This window comes from Mixophyes fleayi, chromosome 7 (assembly GCF_038048845.1).
Source record: "Mixophyes fleayi isolate aMixFle1 chromosome 7, aMixFle1.hap1, whole genome shotgun sequence".
NCBI classification, from domain to species: domain Eukaryota; kingdom Metazoa; phylum Chordata; class Amphibia; order Anura; family Limnodynastidae; genus Mixophyes; species Mixophyes fleayi.
This window is the reverse complement of record NC_134408.1, coordinates 17,006,627-17,031,143: the sequence shown is the minus strand read 5'-3', so window position 1 is coordinate 17,031,143 and position 24,517 is coordinate 17,006,627. Positions and strand designations below refer to the sequence as shown.

Here is a 24,517-nt window from a genome sequence, read left to right as displayed (position 1 = left end):
ACCATGTGCCCACACCTTGTCATATTGACATTTGGATAAAATATTTCTTTAACAAAAAACAATAGGGAAACCAAACAGGCGTTACAAAGTGGCAGGATGAAAATCATATTTTATAATGAACAAACTATTTCTGAAATAAATATATTGCTCCCTCACCTACGTCTGCTGCCCCCCTTTCCTTCTATAATTAAAAAGGGTGAGCAACTTTTAAGTGCAATTTTTATTTAGAGACACCGTCGTTTTTCTTTCTTCAGTTATGTTGTGCACAGAAAGCTATATGTGAAAACACAGCCTGTTTATGTGTTGTTCTATCTTTGGGTAAAGACATTTCTGTGCGAGACAACAGGGCACATTTATGATCAGTGTATTTAGGGGCAAATGAACCACAGAAACCAATCGGCAAATAGCTTTTTACCTGTCTAGCACAAGTTGGACAATGGGAGGCAAATCTGAAAACTGTCTGCGTCCCTTCCTTCTCCATTTCCCTCCCCAAACAAAGTCCCTTTAAGCAAATGTAAGAATGTACTTTTAAGCATTCAAGAAAGGTGATAAGATAAAAGTACTTTACATAGATATAGGTTGTAATTTTTAGTAGATGGATTTATCTGGAAAGACAATAAGAACAATATTGGTGCTTCCGGTGGGATGTTTTACTGCAGACATTAATCAGCACGGTTCTCTACAAATTTGTATATGGATATAAATCTAATGGACTTCCTAAATGTAAGCAAAACTTTAAAATGTAGCCCAGTTGTAGTTTTTTATTGTTTATTATAATGATTTTTATTTTGTTGCCACTGAAAGACTTAATGCCTCTACAATGAGAGGATACAGTTACTATCTATGCAGCTTCCTAAGGCTAAATGTTTAGTGTCAATGTTCTCTGTGCAGAAAACCAGTAACTATAGGTTATGTCTCCACATGAATGATATTGTTGCCCGCAGCTCAAAGTGCCCGGTTTATATGGACAAGATGCAGTATTTAAAAGCAGATCAAAGGCAGTTTATACTAAAGAATGGATGACCAGATCTGCGTATTTACCTCTCATCCCCGGAACACAGGACTTGCATAGATAGATACCATCTGTCAGTCTCTGGGTAGGGGATATTGTGGGTCCAATCACCTCTACTCTCAGACAATTTGAATGGATAGCCCTGAAAAAAATCTGCAAAAAAAAAAAAAAAAAAAAAAAGTTTATTAATTATTCACAGTGGGAATTACTTTAAAAAAACCAAACAAAAAAAAACCCACAAAAAAAAAAAACCAAAACAAACACACACTCCTGTAGAGGAAAGAAAATAAAATTTTTCAGAGAATTAGGAGAATTAGTTGCAAACCTTTATGGTACTGCCACAAGGTCATCGACATGCTGCATGCACCGTTCATAGAATCGGTCAGAGATTGTGCGACAGCAACTCAGCGTTTACACCGTCTGCTACGTATAAACTAACAGAGCCTGCAGACACCAAATTGCTAGAGCCAAAATGTGTGGGAAGACATTGTGTCCATGTGCTACCTCTGTTAGCCTAAAACCACTGACCTGTCTTACGGAACAGTGTCCGTGCGTGGAAGGGGGTCACTGAGGAGCAAGGCTTTACACTCATTTGTCAATCACCGAAGCCTCATGCACTTTACCCCTCCCACAATAAGCATGGGCAGAAATTGGGACATTGTTTTCAGGTCACAGGTAATGGGTAATGTAGCACAGTGACCCTTGTAGATGGCCGAGAAAGTAACGTGTCCATATGTGCTGAGGGTACGAAGCTATGTAGGATCATCAACACAGAGCAGGAGAGGAACTTGTTTCAGAAAGATTTAGACAAAATGACAAACCGGGCCGCACCATAGGAGGTGGAAATTAGTGTACATAGAGGTAGGGTTACACATCTACGCCCTGCTGATAACAATTCTACGGCCACAACAACGCTACGGACACATACACTGGAGAAAACAGAGTTAAGGAAGGAGAACTACTTGACATAATGACCCAGACAGTGACTGCCAAAATGAATCAATTCCTGGGAAGCACAAACAGAGGGACAACCGCACATCACGCAGGACCTAGTACCATTGTAGACGTCACAAGTTACAACACATCTTGAATATGGGGGACAGTGTTGGGGAACTCGCTGCAAGAAGGACATAGGAACACGAGAGAGAGTAAATCGATCGGCAATCTCATTAATAAACAGAATGGAAGGGCTAAATTATAGATCGCATTTAGAAAAAAAAACTAAGATTGTTTACTTCGGAGAAAAGTGCATCTTAATAGGTGACCTAATGCATATAAATAAATGTATTGGAGACCAATACAATGTTTTGTCTAATTTTTTTTTTTTTTTCACAGCAAGGAGAAAAAAAAAAAAAAAAAAAAAAAGAAGGTCTCACCATGAGCACTGGAAAGGGTTCTTTACTGTAAGGGTGGCATTATTTACCAAGTGAGGTGGAGATGTTAAATTACTTAACATAATTAATAACAGAGTAGATGCTTTTCTTACAAGACATGGAGTCCGTAGGTATAATGACTAGAGGACATTATGGGGGGAGGTTGATTCAGCGATATTGTTTGATGTGAGGCTAAATAGCCAACGGTCAGACAAGGGTTTAGTTTTGTCTTCTTCTGGATCAACACAGTTACAAGTTACCAGAGGTTAAACTCCACTGACCTGTGTCTATTTCTCACCTTATAGTGACTAGCTAGCATAATTTACCTGACACCTCACCGTAGACCCAAACAATCTTTACAACCGCCTTCTTCTCCTCCCTTCCTCTGAAACCAGCGCACTGATCTGTGATTAAAGGTTTACCCACGGGCGAAATACTTGCACATTTTAATTACACAGGGGAACGGTGTCACTGAGCCGGCTATACCTGTCAGTCTAGTGCAGGAGTCGCCCCGGCAAGTTTCAATGCCTGCAGTTATCCCTAAAGTCTACTAATGATTGAGATATCTTCTTTGATGAGAGACGACCAAGTCATAAGAGATACAGAGAACCCTGTGACCCAGGGAAGTGTAATCAATTAATTAGAATGTTAAACGCAAGTCGTTTTGTAAGAGAGCTACAGGTAACAATCTGGTATTCAATCTGCCCGAAAAAAAAATAAAAAAAGTTGTTTTTTTTTTTAGAGGTGAAACTATTTCAGATTAGGATGTGATCCATTGTTTTTCCACGCAAGCGTTCCGTAATTCTGTTAAATAAAACAGCATTGGGCAATGTCAGATCTGTTTTCTTTTCTCTTAGAGAGACGGTGTGGACATAACTGTATCAACAGACAGACCGGAGATTATCTGTTGTCCTAACTAAGGACAACGCCAAAAACCAAATCCGCCTGAACAATAATATTTCCTGAAGGTAGAGGGAACTTTTAAAGTGCAATAACACACGTCATGGGTTTTCGATACAGGCGTCACACAATCTAAAGTTGTTCAGAGATTTAAGTTACAAAGTGCACAACTTGTGAGGGCAGATTGTAATGACGAGTAAACTGTCTTTCACAGCATACTGTGGGGGAATCTGACTAAATGCACAATGTGTTTCTTTGGAAAACGTACACGGATGCGAAAAAAACCTCAAACAAATCAGTTCCAAAAACCTGCTGTAAATGTCACGGGTAAGAATATGTGTAATTCAATCATTTTTGCTCAATTTTGACCTGGAAAGGTCAAAAGATTGCACATAACAAGTAAACACCTTCTTATAATTAAAAAAATGTTGCAAAAATGTGTTTTAGAGACAAAAAATAAAGGACAAATGGTTACTCAAGTCAATGAGCGAGATGTGTCGATTATGTGGGACAGACATGTATGTGAGGTGATTACATGAAACACAGGGGTGTCTGTAAAGAGAAGTTTAAAACTTCTTTATTTGCTCATAAAAGTTATTATATCGTAATAATAATTATATTTTAGGTTTACTAAACAAATATTTACGAGCGGGATTGGACATTGTTTAACGCGTAATAGCTGCAAAGTGCGCTCTACCACGAATTTACACCGGAACTTAAGAGCGTTAACTAAAACGATGTGTCCAAAACATTACAGTCACAGGGGCATATTCAATTAGCTTTCGGATTCGCGGTAACGCGCGTTACCGCAAAAAGTGCGCGTTCTTGCGGGTATTACGGTACCGCATTAACGCGGATTTTCGTTCGCAACCCTATGGGCTGCGAACGAAAATCCACGTTAATGCGGTAACGTGTATTACGTTTCGCAGCTGTTCCGGCGCGTTACCGCGAATCCGAAAGCCAATTGAATATGCCCCACAGTGTGAAAAAACAAAACAACCGACCTTGCATCAAATTGCTAGTAAGAAAACTTAATAGGATTTATTCTGGATGCACACATTTTTAGGCAGCATTGTACACAAAGGGGTATGTATATATTTACTAAACTGCAGGTTTGAAAAAGTGGAGATGTTGCCTATAGCAACCAATCAGATTCTAGTTATTTATTTAGTACATTATACAAAATGACAGCTAGAATCTGATTGGTTGTTATAGGCAACATCTCCACTTTTTCAAACCTGCAGTTTAGTAAATATATCCCAAAGTCTTTCAGTTTCACCGACTGAGAGTGTAAGACTCTGTGGTGCCTGGTGAAGACGTTTAAAGCCCTGGGATACGCAGTACAACCATTTTAAGTGCAATATACTTTTTTCACATGGGATCAGCTTGTAGACCTTGGAAAACGAAATACAACATAATTGAATACATTTGTGATACCCTTACAAGGGGGACAAACTGGCTGCCAAACAAGATGGGAGTATAAAAGTATCTAACAGGGCTCGTCAAAGGTTAATGACTGATAGTATAACGATACCAGGTCTTAGACCTACACTGAGACACTGGAGCACGTTGTACTTTATGATACACAAAGTCTGTTAAAATTTTACAGCGTCTGTTAAAGTATCAAAGTATGTGATGTAATTTATTTAACATGTAAATACACACGCTATATTATACACGTGACACGGCATATCTACCTGTTGTGCAATTCTGCGTGGAGTTCAATGTAAGAACGGGCGCGCCTGCGCTGAGACACGCAATCACGGTGGTATTCACACTGCCAACGACGGTCTGAAACAAAAGGCACAAGACAAACCAAGTTAGGGTCTCTCGAACACTATTGAGTGTTCTGAAAAATCATCTTCCAATATTATCCTTCTGCCTCTTGCGGCCAGAGTGTAGTACAGGATTGGCCAACCTGCTGCACTCCAGGTGTTGTGAAACTACAAGCCCCAGCATGCTCTGCCACTAGATGCCCAACTGACAGCTGGTAGAGCATGCTGGGACTTGTAGTTTCACGACACCTGAAGAGACAAGAGTTTATCCAGGCTTGGTGTAGTATAATATTCTACGGCTTGTATCATGCTGCTATGTCCTGTACCTAAAGACCATCCAGACGATGGGAGTCTATTTTATGTTCATATATCGGTATATTTTAACTGATGCGCCTGTGATGACAAGTGCTGTCCTCCAGTGGCCTATTTATCATGAAAAAATAAAAAATGGCCGAACCAATGTTTGGTGCTATCAAGTAATAACTGGTGAACAAAGCACCTGTCTTACAATGGAGTAACCCTGTTTTACTGGAGATTAAAACACAGGATCACAGCAAAAGATAAATAGTCCAATTCTGCACAAATCACTGAATGGCGGCAAACTGTATTCAGAGGCAGATAAAAACTGAGGTAAACGGCAGACATTTTATTGTAGCCCATGCCTGTTATCTATAGTATGCACATTCTGAACCATTTTTATTTTTTTAAAATGTATAGTAACACAAACTGTGTAAAATATCTGATTTAAAAATAAAAGTATTTGGCCTTATAAATTGAAAAGCACGCAACTCACAGAAATGTTCTCGGTTACCAGCACTGGTTGTCTGCACGCAGTGGAGGCGGCCATTTTGAGGGTAGCTCACCAAGAACGTGATATCCCTGAGGGATTCCATCTTGTCATTATTAGCTCAGCCAACAAAATGGCTGCCTCCACTGTGTGCAGGTGACCGCATTGTTATCCCTACGCGACAGCCAACAACCCATACCTTGTTCAGCTTCAAGTTCACCACCAGCATCCCGCCGCTGTCCATCTCAGAATCCAGGTTAAGCATCACCACGCTGGGCAGCTGGGGGACCACCGGGACGGACGGGCTGTTCACCGGGTAGAATCTCACAGACACCACATCCAGGTCATCTCGGATTACTGGGTACTTGCGCAGACAGGAGGTGCTGCCCTCGTTAGGTGGAGTAGTGGTATTGCTGGCGGGCTGACTACCATCTCTTGAAGAGGAGGTATTGGAAAGGGAGAGATGCTTCAGGAAAGCAAGTAGCGTTCTCGACCCTAAAGCTCCCGGCTTGCAGACTGCAAAATAAATACATCTGGGTTCAATATTTAATCATGAAGAAAATTGACATAAATAAATGTAAGAAAAGTGAGCTCTGTGCGCAACAAGCCCTACCCAACGGTTCTCTGTATAGCAAGTGGCGGGTTAAACGTAGAATTTGCAATAAGAAGCATCTGCCAGTTAAAGGAGTAAGCCCTCCTCTGAGTCTCATTTATTGGTTTGTAGGCACCCTCCTGCAGCTTTTACTAGACACCATGCTAACCTCCTGTCTGCCATCTGTGCTTTACAGCCATGTATTGATAGCATCAGGGTTGTTTGTTTTGTTGATGTGCTCCCTCTCACAACGGCTATAAATCAGTATAAAATACCCATTATCACAGCCAAATCATTATCAACAGGTGCACCTACATATGATATCGGGGTTTTAATTTGTTTTTGGTGTGTTCCAGAGTAACAGCGTCTACTGCCTTTATTCTTCAAAGCTGGTTACACACCCACAGGCAGGAGATGAACCGAGCGCGGCCTAGAACGACCTGTAGGCAATCAGAGCTTCAGGCTGTTCAGAGCAGCACAGAGTGTTTCAGCTCAACCAACTCCTGTCGTGTCCTTGCGAATGGAGTGGGAGGGGCTAAACACGTAACCAATCAGGCTCTCCCTTGCCCTGACACGTGGATGTCATTTTGACGTCACTTGATATCCATTGTGACCACCAATGCGATGTTAACGCTACGTAGAAAGCAAATCAGGTTCCCACGGCCTTGAATTAAATGGCTTTAGGCACTACACCGTAACCTAACGCAGCCGCCTATAGTCCGGTACCGGTGAGAGGTCCCGGAAGCAGGGTGACTCTGCGACGTTCATAAACAGCAGCTCAGGCAACACTGAATGATGCAGAGGTTAGACGCAAAAGGAGAGTAAATTACGCATAAAATAAATAAATTAAAAAACGCAGACAAATAGCAAATTTCTGCCTACACACAGAGCTGTATACATTTCGAAGTGCTTCAGCAGCAACATATGCGTCTAGCTTTTATGACAAGTCATCAGGCGTACACGCGTGTTCTGCAGGTCTGTGAGCGCCCCCTTTACTGTAAGTCGCCCAGCGTTATAACGCCCCTTCCGTCTCGCCAGTCTAGAAGCAGGCAGGTCTCAGTTCCAGAACCGCGTGAGACTTCATAGGGGCATATGTGCGCTCACGCTGTCACGGGCAGAGCGATGTAATACACGATATGCTACGCCAACTGGTGTACGTACCGCCGAGCGCCAGCCCCTTAATCTCCTGACTTGAATCCTATTACTTTTCTTACAGAGTATCCTGAAGAAACTCAGGTTGCTCCAGCAGCACAATACATACAGCTCTGCACCTCTGTGGAAGGTATCTTGGGCAACAACACAAACCCATCAGACCATATTTAGTAAAATATTGGAACTCGACAAATCAACGTCAGCTCAGGGAGCCGCCCGTGACCCGAGAACTTGACTATCTTTGTGTTTATACCGCCGGCACAGCTTGAAAAAGTGCTCAGTAGTTTTATACTCTGCTCGGTGGAGATTGTTTGTCAAGGACCAGGGACGTGGAAATTCCTCGGATGACTTCTAGGGAGTCAAAACAAAAAATATTTTTCCTGGCAGTATCCACAGGCTGCTTCCAGGTTACTACGGCTCAGGGTAGATGGTTCACAGAAGCGAATCCAAAGTTTAATCATTTGCCCAAATGCCAAATGCTGTTACTAAAGAATTCCGACAAATACTGAACTCTGCACCAGGCTGTGCCGATTTAAATCAAACTGATTTTTTTTTTATAATTTTTTATTTTCAGTGGTCAATCAAGAAAATACAGACAGCAAAACGATAACACTGTGTAGCATACACAGTAAAATCACAACAGTTATTGTGGTGTATCGCATATTAGGAAACCTTTAGACAAAAATGACCGGTTTTTACATTTTTAAAGAGTAATATAAAATGGGTGTAGGAACAAAAGGGATTGTGGGGGAGGGGTGGGCGGTAGGACCACAAAGATAAGCACTGTAAGTATTTAGAGGATAACTAGGGTGTGTTGAGCCTATAGCAGAGGGGGAGATATGTGTCGGGAAGAGTTAGGGTCATCGCACATGGGTCAGGTTGGAGGACATGGAGCGTTGAGGGGGGGGGGGGAAGGTGTGTTCCACGGCTAGCCATGGAGCCCAGACTTGACTGAAGACGTGGCCTCTATCGTGGAGGTAGTACGTAATCTCCTCCATAGCGGCCACGTGCCAAATCTGCTTCTTGAGAGCCAAAAGGGATGGAGGTGAGGTCTTTTTCCAATTAAGGGCTATGAGTGATTTGGCTGCTGGCAGGATGTGGGCAGTTAATTTCTTGGAGAATTTGTCCAGGTAATCAAACTGATTTTAATCACAAGTGTTACAAGTTCAGAGAGGAAGGACAGTTGAAAGAAGTAACTTATCACTGTAAAAACAACCCCGTTTAATGACCTCTAGTTTGACCACGATTTGTGTCAACAGTGGCAGCAATAGACTGGTGGACAATGCACATTGGTTCAGAAACTGTAGCTGGTAATGACAATATCATGGTAGCAGTAGAGCAATCTCCAACAGCTGCAGCATCATCAGCTTTAATACAAAGAATATTTTCTACATTTGGTTTGGTGCAGTCAAAACTGATAAACCGCTCGGGTACTGACAAAGCTGCGAAACTTGCGTTTCTTTTTAAGGCGCTCAGTAAACCTAATGTGTAGGCTCATTCAGATTTACAAATCAGGCAATTGTCAACTATTGTAACTTTTAACATCATTGTTGTTGCTTTCCTTTTGCAGTTTGAGTTGTGATTAAAATTAACAATGTGGAACTTGAACAATAAAAGCTAAGATGCAATTTTAGCTCCAAGGAGCAATAACTCTGTACTGTGCACCTTCCCCATTATTTAAAAAGCAGCAAGTCAGGTCTGGCCAAGCATTGACTCTCCTGAGGTTCGCGAAACTACGATTCCCAGCATGGCCTGTCAGCTATGCGCTGGCTGTCTACTGGCAAAGCATGCTGGGGACTGTAGTTTCACAAATCCTCGTGTTCTTCACCCTTGTATCTGAAAGAGCAGCAGAGATGAACCATCTACCTGAGATGTTGTAAACAAGTTCGAAGGACACGCTGGCATTCGTCTCCTGGGGCATATCCACAATGACGTTTAACCACTTCTCCCAAGGTGGAGAGTGCAGGAGGAGACTGCAGTCCCCGCTTTCGCTGCAGTTGACCTGCAGGGGCGTGGAGTCCGGCTGAGTGGCTGATCCCGTGGTCACCCTTAAAGGGCACACATTTGTAGTACTATTTGAAATACATTTCGACAGCCGAAGCTGCAGGTTGGAGGTATACTCAGGGACGTAAAGCCTGTCAAACGAAAAAATAAATAAATATATATATACACAAAATAAATGGACTATTACATTGTTATGACAAATCACAATATACTGCCCGTTGTGCATTTTGTTTGCCGTTGATAAACCTTTGACAGTCCTATCTCGTAAGCATTGAACGACAGACCCAAAATACAAATGATTGATGGCAGCCTGCGTGTTGATTACATGACGCACTCAAACAAAATGGTTTGCAAACACAGAGGTGTAAGGAGAATCAGACTATCACATTCAGAGAATTTGGTCATACTGCATTCCAAACTGCTCTGAAAATTGTGCCAGCGTAGGGATTATCGATCCTGTTGCCCACACAACTACGCTATTCGGACCATCAGCAGTAAGATGTCATTATATCGTGCATGACTTTCCACCGTTTTGCCAAGACCCACGATAACTGCGCCAGTACGCTTTTCAGATCATCTAAATTTAATCTGAGCACAACCCAAACTAAACAGATATATTAATACAGGATTACAATAAGGTGATTTATAATTACAGCGGAAGAGAATTGAAAATAATAAGCTGCTAATTGCGGGAGTAGAGAGTTAAAGATCAATTATGTTCCATCAGATGTAATGACATTTGACAGTCACTGTTATTCCCTTATGATCGGAGCACCGAATTCTCCAATTTGTTCATCGTAAGAAATATAACAAGTGAATTACTTGAAGCGAGCCAGATTCCTTGTTGGTTCCAAAACCTGCGGCATTGGTATGTCTGCTTGCAAGATAGGCACGTCCACTTCTCGGAGAACAAGCAGCTCTGGCTGGAATATGTACGTACATGAACTTGTAAGGCCCTGAAGAAAAATAAATAAAAGGATATCTAAAAAAATAATGCAATATTTCGTCAATTTTCACACCTTTTTTTTTAATGTATTTTTACTAGTGCACTGAAAACCAAGTGTGTGGGTTTGCATTATTCTGACTCATATTAAAAACAGCGGCAGAATCCATAGATGGAAGGCTGGCGAGACTACAGGTTTTAACGAACCTCCAAACTTACTTTAGTGATCTATATGTAATCCGCCTGCAGCCATTGAGATTTTAAAACATCTGTCACTTCACAAGCTTGTGTGTGTTTGCAGAGCAGAACAGTTGACAGACTTAAAAAACAAGAGGTAACTTTCAAAGTGTCTCTTGCTGACAAATCAACTTCTAAAATAGATGGTTGGTTAATTAGCTTCTGACAAAAGTGTGTGTGCTTGTGCGTCTGGGAATTTAGACTGTGGGGGCTATTTAACAAGCTCCTAAAACGGCTGTTTTCAAGTGACCACCGCAAATGTAAGTACCCCCTCTATTCATAACTAGGGGATCAGCGATATCTGCTGCAGTCTCAGTAAGTTTCTATGGGGACTGGGATTTTTCGCGATCTAACAAGTTTAAAGATTTGCAGAACTTGTGCCTGATGGTGTTAGCCATTGAAGCCTATAAGGGGAGAACATTGTGGTAGAGGCATGTTCGGATCACTCACAGCATATTACCTAATTTCCGCTCCGGTGACCATCGCCAAGGTGGCCACTTGGCGATAGTGACCATAGAAGAGATAGGAGATAGGCGTACGCTGGGAAAGACGTTTAGCGTAACGCTGTTCCGGCAGAACACTTATTAAAATGGTCACAATCTTTAATTCATTATCGTGGCCATCATGCCCAAAAAATAAAATGGTTATTGTTAAATATTCCCCTGTACGTGCATGCTTGTGTGTTAGGGAATTTAGAAGGCTGCCTCACCCTCTGTAACAGTGTAAAGGGCTTTGAGATTTATTGGGAGAAAGGTACTATATATAGAATTATTATGAATAATATTAAAAAATATAAAAAGGATCTACAGCACCATCTGCTGTTCACGATCTGTATTACTTCCACTTGCAAGAGAAGCAGAGGATTCAGCTCCAAGGAATGGCCGAGAACGTGCAGGAACTTGCCTGCCTAAAAAAAGATGGCCATGTCGAAACCTGTCACATCAAGAGATGGTTTATCATTTACATCTCTGTAGGCTCATTAAAAACAATTTTCTGGGGCAAAGTTCCTTGTCTTCTAGTGGGTCTATGCATTTGGCCACGTCACTTTGGCTTACTTACTGTAACAGGAGATGTGGGTAATTACACCTCCCCAGTTAGGTTAGTACATTGTTAATGAACGGATGAGACAATGCCTGTTCTAGAATTCTACAGAGTACAACAGAATTCTGAGAATAGAACTCGGATTTCTGGGAGTTCTACCTTCTCGCACTTTTATATGGTCACGGAACTCCTTGTGACTCCGAATATCCGTATCAGTAGTGATAGTATTATCCTGCGTATATATGACACCATGAGACTTGGGGGTAAATTTATCAAGCTGCAGGTTAGAAAAAGGGGAAGATGTTGCCTATAGCAACCAATCAGATTCTAGTTTTTGTTTTTTTTTTAGTACATGCTACAAACTGACATCTAGAATCTGATTGGTTGATACAGGCAACATCTCCACTTTTCAAACCCGCAGCTTGATAAGTTTACCCCTTGGATTTACCTGGATCTCAATTTTCTCAGTTTCCTTAGGTAGGTGGGCAGCAATGAACCAGTCTCCGGGGGTGGGATCGGTAATGTTCAAGTACAAGTTACTCTGTGTAGAGTTTCTAAACCTCATCGTCTTGGACGAGGAAAACGGGACGCTGGTGTTTGCGGCAAAGTTGTAGTTCAACGGGTTAACGACCGGCGGGGCTCCGTAACGGATATACCTGTAAGAGAGAAAACCCAAAAACATCAACGTTGACGGGTGTAACAGTCGCTCAGCGGGACAGCTGGAGTGTGGACACTGCAGGATCAGCTTACACAGTAACTTCCACGTTCCCGCACGCGTTTCCGATCCCCCGTGTGGCCTGCAGAAACCATCTGAGCAGCACAGCGTCCGCGGGCACCCGGAACTCGAACAGTCGCACATTCCCGTACCAACTATAAAAAGACAATCGCTGGGGAGTCTGGGAGAAAATCTCGGACACATAAGACAGATCTGTAAAGTAAAAGACAGACATTGTTTTTTTTTTTTTAAAGCAACATTAACCTAACTTGTTTCTGCATTTAATAGTAGAACACCCAAACTATTTTTTGGTGACAGCATTACCACACCTCCATTAGACTGACCGGAAGGCTCTAGGACAGTGTTGGCTAACCTGTGACACTCCAGGTGTTTGTGGAACTACAAGTCCCAGCATGCTTTGCACCTGGAGTGTCACAGGTTAGCCAACACTGCTCTAGGAGGTGGTTATGGGGAAAAGGGAGCAAACAATGGAACTGTACTAGCTGGTAAGGTCTGTGTATATAAACACACACACACACACGACAGTGCCCTAATGGATGATACAATATTCAGCCTATAGACCCAATAGGGACTAGTTACATCCAAGTGATGTCCCTGGTTTGTAGTGAATAGATACTAGGCTACATTCTCCTATTGTCTATCGGAGAGGGGTGCACTTTAAGTACAGTTTTCAGAATGGAAAAGAATATCTAAATAAACATTCCGTCAGATTGCAATACACACAGAGAGAGCCTGGCACAAGTACACACACAGCCCTGTTTAATCTCGTAGTATAAACGAGCGTCAGTAAGTGCAAAAAGCAGAAGATAAAACAGGCAGCTCGTCTACAAAGGCCAAGGAAATATCTGTGTTCAGGCTCCGTGCAATTATGTACAATGCTTCCTGGAAAGCAGGGGGTCCGACAAACGTTTACCGGATTATCTACCTGGTGCTGCAATTAAAAATGCTCAGGGTCTCTGCAAAAAAGACAATACAAAAATGTTTCACTGAAAACAATGGCTAGAAGCCATCTTTACGTCTTACTTAATTCAAGTAGATTGTTAACTTTTTATTTTATATGTTCTTGGCCCCCAAAAGAGGCAATTCCCATTAGAAAGTATTACATATCAGACGACCAGACTCCAAAAAATAGATTTGGTTGCCCCCAACTGCACTCCACCCGCGCCCATTTCAAATATATCCCCTCTGAGTGCAGTCATCATAGAATGTTTCTATGCACATGTAACGCGCAGTCACGTTAGGACCACACGTCAATACAGACATATGCATGCTATAACAGGTGTTTGCATTCAGGAACAACTGTAAAAATGTATTTCATGTTCAGTAGACATTAACATCATCCTAATAAATGTATTTCCTGGAAAAATATTAAAAAATATATATTTTTTTTTAATTGTTTTATCACTAATACCTATATTATTAACAAGTGACACTAATTCAATTTTTTCTGTATGTTCTTATGCAAATTTATATTGCACATAAGTATTGGACAATGCCCTATGTAATAGCTGAGCAGACCTGAACCTGAATTCTTAAGTATTTTCAGATCCGCTCCTTGTTGAATTTCGGCCGTGCGTACGCCCAAATTCTGTGTGTTTTAAAACAAACGCAGGTTGCGCTCAGTGTACGTGCCTCGATGGATCTAGCCCTGCATGTACCCTCCAAACACAAGCTATAATTTTCGGTAAAATCTCAGAGCAAAGCTTTGTCAATACTTAAAGCCAGAAAGTCCGCTGAGGAAATTCAATCACCCACAGCTCCAAGTATAATTTCTTGTCTTCCCTGTTAATGCTTATTTGACAGCATGTGACAATTTGTGTTTGCTCAGGAAGAGACAAGCAGTCAACTATGAACGCCACTGAACAGTCAGTGTACAAAAACAGGTCACACTCATTCCTAAACCTGTCTGTGCGGAGGTCCAGTGGTCTATAGATAGTCAGGTGCTGTACATACCAGTGATGAGTAACAGTACAAAATATGTGTATGCAACTCCAGCACAGTGGCCTAGTGGTTAGAACTTCTGCCTCAGCACTGGGGTCATGAGTTCAATTCCCGACCATGGCCTTATCTGTGTGGAGTTTGTATGTTCTCCCCGTGTTTGCGTGGGTTTCCTCCGGGTGCTCCAGTTTCCTCCCACACTCCAAAAACATACTAGTAGGTCAATATTTGATAGCAGCCAATTAACCTTAGTGTGTATGTGTGTATATTAGGGAATTTAGACTAAGCTCCAATGGGGCAGGGACTGATGTGAGTGAGTTCTCTGTACAGCGCTGCGGAATCAGTGGCGCTATATAAATAAATGGTGATGAAGATATACTATTAAAGTGCAATCTACAGCATGCATTGACAGCATCTTTATGTAATTAACAATAATTTACTACCGTTTGCTCACAATTGTAAAGCACTACGGAAATTGCTGGTGCTATATAAATGTTGATGAAGATGAAATATATATATATATATATATATATATATATATATATATATATATATATATATATATATATATATATATAAAAAAAAATATTTGAAAATAACTATTTAAATGATTATACTGTTAAGAGTCATTTCACTTTGTGCTCAAACAAAAGTTTCACGAGTTCTGATATGAACATCTATTGTACTGACGCATCTGCTGCATTAAGTTCTGTGCGCCTCCGTACGGCAAATACTGTTTAGGCAGAACGCGCTTACACCCAGATTTAAATCGAACTGTACCTTGATATACTCTTGATTTTGAATATGACCGTAACTATGCTCACGTTGCAGGCTCTTTTTTTTTTAAAAAAAATGCAACTTATGTGCAAGTTGCTTTCGGACATGAATCAGGCCCTTAATGTTTAACATCAGGGGGTAACTTGTCACAGGAAGCAATGCTTTATCTAAAATTGGATTTAAACACAATTCACTTTAACTAAGATCTACTTATATACTTAGGGACATTTCCACGGGACACAAACTAAACAAGGCAAGAGAGGGGACCCCTTATTGTGCATTCAAGCTACAGAATGTAGTGGTTAATGCAACACCTTCCCCACAGACCACATGCTTTATCAAACTGTGGCTTCTGGTCTCAAAACGCTACACAAGCATGTTCTTCCAGTATCACACAATATGCTGCCGCAAATCAATACACTTTTTGCATGTATAACAATATACCGGGCACGCTGCGTTGGTAGTAGAAATAAATTAATACAATAAGTTCTCTCTCTGGCCACAGAAATGAAACAGGCGGAGCAGTAAGAGGAGGAAAATAACAATGTGCGGGACTCAACACATCCACCAGGTCAGATCTGAAGAAAGGAGCATCCACGGAAACTACAATTTTGTATTTTATATTAACTCATTAGCAGAGACCTTTAAATAATAAACAGTTTTATGATTGGAGCAAATGCAAGGGAGACGGCAAATTTGCTTCTTTTTTTTTTTTTTTTACTTTGGGTGCCTAACTTTTAGGGATTACTGTGATCAATGTCAGGTGATGCCCATCTCCCCAGACTTCTTAAAATATCCTGCTGGCACCTGGATTATACATTATTTTAGATACTCTCCGGTACACAAAGTACCAGATAAAAAAAATAAATAAAATAAAATAGAAGAGCCAAATACGGCAGCGCTTTCGATCGCTATTGCATGTAACAATAAACGGGAACTTTATATGGTGGAAAAGTTATACAAATTAAAGTTATACAGCACTGGGGCAATTTGAAAGCATTTACAGATACTATAAACTATGGGCTCAGGAACAGTGGAATAGAAGCCATGTTATAATGTAATTCAGAGGTTCATAAACACAGCCTCAAGTCACTTCCTGCTGGGGAGAATAATATTATCCAACTATATTATAAAAACTAAAAAAACATTAGCAGCGGCTGGATAAACGTAAAAACCAACCCAACTAGCTGTGCAGGTTACAGGGCAGGTACAATACTGCCTTTCCCTGCAGGCTCCTCTACTGAAATAACTGCAACAAAGATGAACTGCGGAATTCTTTTCACGAACGTCACATGGCGCGTGACGGAAATAAGTGGCACAAATGTCACCAACTTTAAATGAACATTTATCACAACATGAGTCATCACTTTTAGTGGAATGGAAGCCAAGATTAAGGGGGGGGGGAATTAAATTCTCCGGAAAGCCCGGGAGACACTTTGCGGTGGAGATTTGACAGAAATTTACTCTCATTTTTCCTCGCTCCTTTACGAGAGAAAAAGAGTGGGGATTTCTAATTGCCGGGCCAAGTACGCAACGCTACGTCCGCGCACCTCATCGTCTGCAATCGAATTCTCCCCCCCCCCCAAAGTTTGCTACACCTGTAGCTCGATTAGTATTAATGACAGTTCTAAAATGAAACTAAATGTAAGAATGAACGAACAACAATTGACAACCGACTGAACTAGGATCTCCGTGATCCGTGACACATGTAACTATAAACAATTGTATAACGAGAGGAAGGGAAGATCCACGAACACAGCAGTTCTTAACCTTTTCTAGTGATCGGCTCCCCATTGAATCTCAAAACAAGTTCACACACCTCCCTGAAGAATGTGTTCTGACTTTTTTTTGTTGTTGTTGTTGTTAGGAAGTTGCATTTATTGCAAAACAATTTATTTATTGAAAAAATGTATTTTATTTAACTTTTTGATAGAAATAAAAAAAAAAATCTTTTAAAACAAAAAACATCTAACAAAGTAAACAAAAACATATACTATGACAGTCATTAAATACTAATATATAACATTTAAATATGTATATGAGGATCAATGAAAACAATACAATGTAAAAGATGGGGCTCAAACTCAACAATCCTTAGAACAAACATCAAGGTCCAAATATATCTTTCAACACGTCCTTGTTTACAAGGCGGCTGCCTTCCTTCCAAACATCAGATGGGGAGTCCAAAAAATGCAGATTTCTATCTTCATCATGAAGTCTCAAAGAATCTAACAAGAAATGAAACGTGTTGAGACCTTTCCAACTGACTAATCTGTTCCTGGTGTATTTGGCTTTCCATCGGTTTTTGCCTTTCATCTTGATGGACTAATATTATGAGCGGACACCTGAAGGATTACAGAAAAGCCTTTTTATTTATGTCTATTGCGAGTGTGAATTTGCGCATCATTATTACAATTTCCTTTTCCCCCCGATTTACTACACTATATGGTTTTTTTCTCAGTTTTGAAATTCTACAATATGGACCAGATGTGACCTGAATAAGGAGATACTAGTCAGATAAGCCTTTATTTTATTAGGGCAGTACGGTGGCTCAGTGGTTAGCACGTCTATCTTACAGCCCTGGGGTCATGAGTTCGATTCCTGACCATGGCCTTATCTGTGTGGAGTTTGTATGTTCTTCCCACGTTTGTGTGGGTTTCCTCCGGGTGCTCCGGTTTCCTCCCACACTCCAAAACATACTGGTCGGTTAATTGGCTGCTAACAACACACAGACCCTAGTCTGTGTGTGTGTGTGTGTGTGTGTGTGTGTGTGTTAGGGAATTTAGACTGTAAGCTCCTATGGGCAGGGACTGATGTGAGCGAGTTCTCTGTACAGCGCTGCGGTATTAGTGGCGCTATATAAATAAATGGTAATGATGATTATTTCTAGTACTCATGTACACTATCGGGTGATATATATACTTTCACACTTTATTTACATCATACAGCGTTATCACTGGTTACTCTTTTTTGTTGTATTCCCTATTGATATTTTCCGTTGTGGTTTGAGAACACGATCTACTGGGATATATACACAGATGAACTTGATGTAGTTATCTATCTGGTACGCAGAAAAATTTACCGTTTGTATTGTGTCCTTAATGATACTACACTAGTGGGCGCCTCTGTTCCTTCTTCTTTGTTCTATGTATATGAGGATTCTAAAATAAGAAAATACGCCTAAAAATAACGTATTGCACCAAAATCTCACCTTGACGTTTGCACTCACTATAGGCAAACATGTACACGTTTCAGACACACTGGCAAATGTAAAGGGGGTAGCAGCGAGGTTATATCATCGTAGTGTTTGCCAGTGTATCCTGGGCTGCGCGAGTACATAATAATTTTATATTAGAAAAGTTAAAAACAGTTACAACTCGCACCAATGCTTTCTTGCACCCCTGGTTAAAAAAACCACTGCAATAACAGGAAGCAACTGATTCAATCTGACAGCAAACAAAGCAGAAAGATCCAGTTTACAGGAGAGAAAGGGAACTGTGTGATGGACAAAGAACGGGACAGAAATTCAACGGAGACATCCAGAAAGACTGAGGATAAACGAGTGTTAAAGTGAAATTACTTATTGCTTTGATTTAGGTTTATTTTTGAGGATTTGTGTTTTAAATTAACACATAGCTGCAGCCGGGTTGGAGATGGCCGTTCTCTGGCTGTTAAGAGGAAATCAGGTCCTCTTATGGCTGTCAGTACACATCAAGCTATTAGTGGTGGGACATGAGACAGAGGCGAAACATTTCCTGTACGGCCTGGTTTCCCCCCAGCCATTTACAGAAGTCAGAAATAACTCTGCAAGTGTTAAGCTGGGTACACACCTAGGCAGTCTGACGTCAGATGCAATTTCTGTAACGATTTCACCAACGACTTAAAGTTCCAATGAGCAGCCGATTCATGCAGACACACCTACATGATTTACCTTCAGATCTGTGATCTCCATCTCTCATAACCATCTGCTGAAAAGATGGTGACTCTGTACACTCTACAGATATCTGCCTACGCTGCTGGTAGGGAGTGCGTGCACACTTCCACATTTGACCGACATCGTTGATCGTGAATTTTAGGAAGTTTATAAAACCGAATCAACAGATGTTATGTGTTATGGCGAGATAAAACATGGTTGTGGAAGTTTACATGCTCTCGCAATATCTGACCAAACGGACGTCAATCTTGCATCGGTGTGCACCCAGCTTTACAGCTGGTGAAGAGTGCATCAATGAAAAACACTATTAACCCCAGTTTATCCAATGTAAATAGAGCAGGTAGTATCCAAAAAAAAACCCGTAGCTATGCTGCCTCTCATACAAAGAGTGCAGATCAGTTTCCGGAAACCAAATGCAAAGGTTGTAATGCCCAATACAGACAAAGGGGCTGATTCAGAGTGGTACACATGTGTAAGCGTAACTTGCGATGGAAGAATTCCCAACGAACAGAATTGCAATAAAGAATCATTTAAAACGTAAATAACCAACCAGGAACAACTTTTACATGTGTAAAAAAAAATAAAAAAAATAATGATTTCTTGATCTTTGCAACAACACGCCGGGCAAATGTTAATATATGGCCGAGCGTTTACTAAGTACTCCGTAAGCATCTGCGTCTAATGACAAGCAGCTCGCTAGTTCGGGCAATCATCCTCATCATCCGCTACTCACACCTCCCCTGACCACCCGTAAATGAAACCTCTTTTTCAGCCATATACTGTAAATTATAATTTATAAAGCGGTTCCCTGACCATATAAAAAGGTATTTCATACAGGTCACAGATCGCCAAGATGACTTCTAATATCCATAATGATTTATAGTAGGGCAATCCGTACTCCTTATAATACACAGGTTTTCCTAATGGACGCTGAAGCAATTATATCAAAACTCACCGTTTATACAGATATAATTTACAGGATATACACACATTATATACAAATATATTTTAAGCAGCGCTTCCATTTTATATGCCTATAACATAAGCGTTGCCATCCCAACCACCACTTAACAGATCTTTCTAAACTTTTCAGAGATCAGATCTTACGTAAGTAGCGAATGACAACACACTACCCCTTAATTGTCTTGCAGCACATCCTTGTGACAAATACTGAATCACCAGGATATATGTGTGTAATGTGAAGATAACATGAGACTTACTAATCAAGAGATTACAACAACAACTAAAAGAGAACATTGAAAACTCGGGCATCATTATAGGACAAATGGCTGAACATTTTCTCTAGCCTGAAGCCACACGGATGTAAACTTGGCATTGAAATTGCTCTATAAGCCCATCTATTGTCACCTACAAGTTCTGCCAGTGTTTGAACAATAGTTGACTAATATGTTTGTGTATAGCATATTGCTGCATTCACTGCCTGCCATAATATGGGAGAAATAAATATATAAATATATATATATATATATATATATATATATATATAGTGGTTTTTGGCCAGGGAGATACAATTTTACTCTTGCCAATCCATTGCAGTAGATTAATACGTTAAATGAATTATTAGTCAATTCATTTTTTAATGTAGCAAGCAAATAAAGTGAATTACTATTAAATTGTAACTAAACACTGGTAGATCAGTGTTGTTGGGTCCACACTTACAGTTGTGCACGAGTGAATTGAATTAAATGGAGTGGTGCAGGTGTGGGAGGAATTGACAGGGGCTTCATTCCTGCAAGAAATTATCTGCAGAAACAAGTGTCTGTGAAACACTGCAAATATTGTGGGGTTGGAACAAACACGGCTCAATGGCTAATTCTGTCTTCACAACAAATGGCTCTGAAAACGCATTAAAATGTATTTGACAGTTATCAGCTGTATCCAGACAATGCTGCATAGATGACTATAGGTTAGTAAACTAATATGCAAATTGTTTAAGAAAATAAATAACTAACAGGAACACTCTTGGAAAAAAGAAAATTAGGACGTTCTACATCTCATAAATTTGAGGGCTTGTTCACAAACAGTATATGCACTGAGACAATGGATAATGGAAAGTTAAAGCACACTTTTTGATTTGTTTTCACCAGAAAATTATATTATTTACTGGCAATAATGTCATATCTATAATGCCCTTTTCAGGCACTTATTAAAAACACAAAAAAACAGAAGAACTCATTCACACCTATCTGCTGTTAATGCCCCTTTTTCTGATGCCAATGCCTGTAAAGCGAATTAAACATAGATACATGTTTAAAATGTTAAAACACAGCATGACCTATTTACATGTTAAAGTGCGGCCCTACTACAATCTATTCCAACCTGGAACACGTATGTGTGTAGTTTGTATATTCTCCCCATGTTTGGGTGGTAAAAATTTTTTTTAGACCACAACATCCATTGGGGGCAGGAACAGATGTAAATGACTTGACATTCTCCGGAAAGTGCTAAGGAAAACATTACCGCTACATGAATCAGGATAAGTGTTAATTTTCACAGGTTTTGATGAATTTCCCCCAAATAAATTAAGTGTATTTATACTTTTGCTAGTTGTTATTTCCTGGTTGCAGCTCATCTCTGTGTAATGTAAACTTTTCTAGAAAACTACAACAAAACAAACCTCATACCCAATACCACATGTCTTTCAATTCATGTTTTTAAACTCAAATAATGATTTCCAGCATTTAAATGACCCCTCTCTGTTTCTATTAGTCCTGACCCTGGTACATCTCACATGCAAGATACAAAGAACCCAAACAGCTACAATTCCCAGGTGACACAGGAGCTGACAATCCAATAACAAGGAGAGAACACAGTACTGGCAGCAGAGAGAAGACTGTAAGCTCAGTGGTCAAGGTGTTACAGCTCGGGCCGAACAGGTGGGATCTCCGGGGAGTGGGGGCAGGTGGGAGAACCGGAGGGAGGGGGCAGGTGGGAGCCACAGGGGGGTGGGGGCAGGTGGGATCCCCCCGGGGGGGAGGGGGGCAGGTGGGATCCCCCCGTGGGGAGCCCCCCCTTTGTGTACTCACCCTGAGAGGCGCTGGCAGCTGGGGGCAGGTTGTAGATCTGCCCCAGGAGCAGGAGTATCAGGGGCATGGAGGGGTCCATACTGGATCAGGAGACCAGGTAGCACAGAGCACACTCCCCGCCCTGCCCTGGTACCATCCTGCACCCACTCACACGGGAGTCACACGGTGCACACACCTAGATCACAATGCACACACACGTCACACCCAGCACACACATGTCCCGGCCCTGCTGGCTGACCAGGCTCCGAGCTCAGGCCGCGTCCCGGCTGCTGGATCCCTCCCACTCAGGAGAAGGTGCCCCCTCCCACAGACACGGCCGGACTCCTCCTAACCAGGAGAGGATCACACACTGACTGCACGGATCGGACACAGAACCCCGAGAAATATTCCACTCCCATAAACACCGTCTGACTGCACTTCACATACTATCTGTCTCCTCCCACCCAGGACTTATTCCACTCCCATACTGTCTGTCACTTCCCACCCAGGACTTATTCCACGCCTATAAACACTGACTTCTTTCCCCATACTACCTGTTTCCTCCCACCCAGGACATATTCCACTCCCATAAACACCGTCTGACTGCACTTCACATATTATCTGTCTCCTCCCACCCAGGACTTATTCCACTCCCATACTGTCTGTCACTTCCCACCCAGGACTTATTCCACGCCTATAAACACTGACTTCTTTCCCCATACTACCTGTTTCCTCCCACCCAGGACATATTCCACTCCCATAAACACCGTCTGACTGCACTTCACATATTATCTGTCTCCTCCCACCCAGGACTTATTCCACTCCCATACTGTCTGTCACTTCCCACCCAGGACTTATTCCACGCCTATAAACACTGACTTCTTTCCCCATACTACCTGTTTCCTCCCACCCAGGACATATTCCACTCCCATAAACACTGACTACAGTCCACATAATGTTTGTCACCTCCCACCCGGGACATATTCCACTCTCATAAATACTGACTACACTCCACATACTGCTGTTGTCATCTCCCACTCAGGACATATTTAACTTCCATAAACACTGACTACGCTGTACTGTACTGTCATCCCCCTCCACTCCCAAAAGAACTGTCCGCCCCCTTTCACTCAGGACCATGGTTGTTGTACCATGCTCGCTGTGCCATGCTCATTGTGCCAAGCTCATTGCACCATGCTCGCTGTGCCATGCTCGCTGTGCCAAGCTCATTGTGCCAAGCTAATTGCATCATGCTTGCTGTGCCATGCTCGCTGTGCCATGCTTTGGTTGTAAAGCTACAGCACTAGGGCTGATTACTTGTCATTTTTTAAAATATATTAATTGAATTTATCTTTTTCTTTTTCTTGTAAAACCCACTGATAATGATAGTGACTGCTGTACCTTTTCATTAAGATACACTCAGAGCTTATTTAACTGTGATTTGCACTTACCTCTTTATACATATGTAATACCCGCAATTTAGCTGCTGTAGATTTACACGTACTTTCGGCACACAAACTGCGGCCTACTCTAAACCAGACCCCGTAGAATCATCAGGGACTGTTCTTGGATGTGGTTTTCAGATCCAAGTAAAAGCTTAAATATCAAACCACATCTACGTCATGGCGATTTGCCAATCTTTAAGCTGCATGCATGTTAGAGCGCTTCACCCCCTCCTATGACTGGTTGTTAAGCAGCGCTTTCCAGACAAACTTACTTTTAGGTCAATCGGTGTGCCGCAATCTGGACGCTCTGTGTTCAGCCTGACTTAAGCTAGGTCACTGTCTAACTCCAGCCGTTGTGAGCGCTCATGATCCACTTACCGTGGAACTATCCGGTGGCAAACAGTGAACGCCTCTCCCTGTCATGGCGTGAAACAGCCCAGGCCGTTCAGCTCTCAGTCCTCTCTTATTATTATCTTTTATATATAAGGTGCCACAAAAGGTCCGGAGCGCCGTACATGACTATAGTATATAGACAGACAGCAAAAATCCATAACACAGTACATGATACATAAAAAACAAAATAATACAAAAACTGATTTAACAAATAACACAGATAAGATCATGCAGATCCAGCTATTTACAGGACGGTGAGTGAGAGGGATGTTATCGTTGCAACTCTTTCTCCTTCTGTAACAGTCTGGTGCTACACAGCTTTGTGCCTGGTACTTTTCGGGATGGGAAGGGGGTGATTAGGCCCCCTGCACCTAGAGAGGCCTATCCTAGTTCTGAATAACACTCCCGGTACCCCTGGACAGTGGTAATATGCTACATCCCCAATAAGGGGT

The 24,517-nt window shown here is 41.5% G+C and overlaps 1 protein-coding gene across 1 annotated transcript in view; it reads right to left on the bottom strand.

Moving 5' to 3' along the window:
- The window catches only part of PGAP6 (post-GPI attachment to proteins 6), a 33,932-nt gene extending 11,239 nt beyond the window's left edge, over positions 1-22,693 (bottom strand). The window contains exons 1-8 of the mRNA XM_075179172.1: positions 22,249-22,693; positions 12,567-12,744; positions 12,265-12,472; positions 10,418-10,551; positions 9,458-9,726; positions 6,047-6,363; positions 4,983-5,076; positions 1,042-1,165 (exon numbers count right to left, since the gene is read on the bottom strand). Coding sequence (XP_075035273.1) covers positions 1,042-1,165; positions 4,983-5,076; positions 6,047-6,363; positions 9,458-9,726; positions 10,418-10,551; positions 12,265-12,472; positions 12,567-12,744; positions 22,249-22,327 — 1,403 coding nt within the window. The 5' untranslated portion in view covers positions 22,328-22,693. The remainder of the gene's footprint in view (positions 1-1,041; positions 1,166-4,982; positions 5,077-6,046; positions 6,364-9,457; positions 9,727-10,417; positions 10,552-12,264; positions 12,473-12,566; positions 12,745-22,248) is intronic.
- Between the last annotated feature and the right edge of the window lie 1,824 nt (positions 22,694-24,517).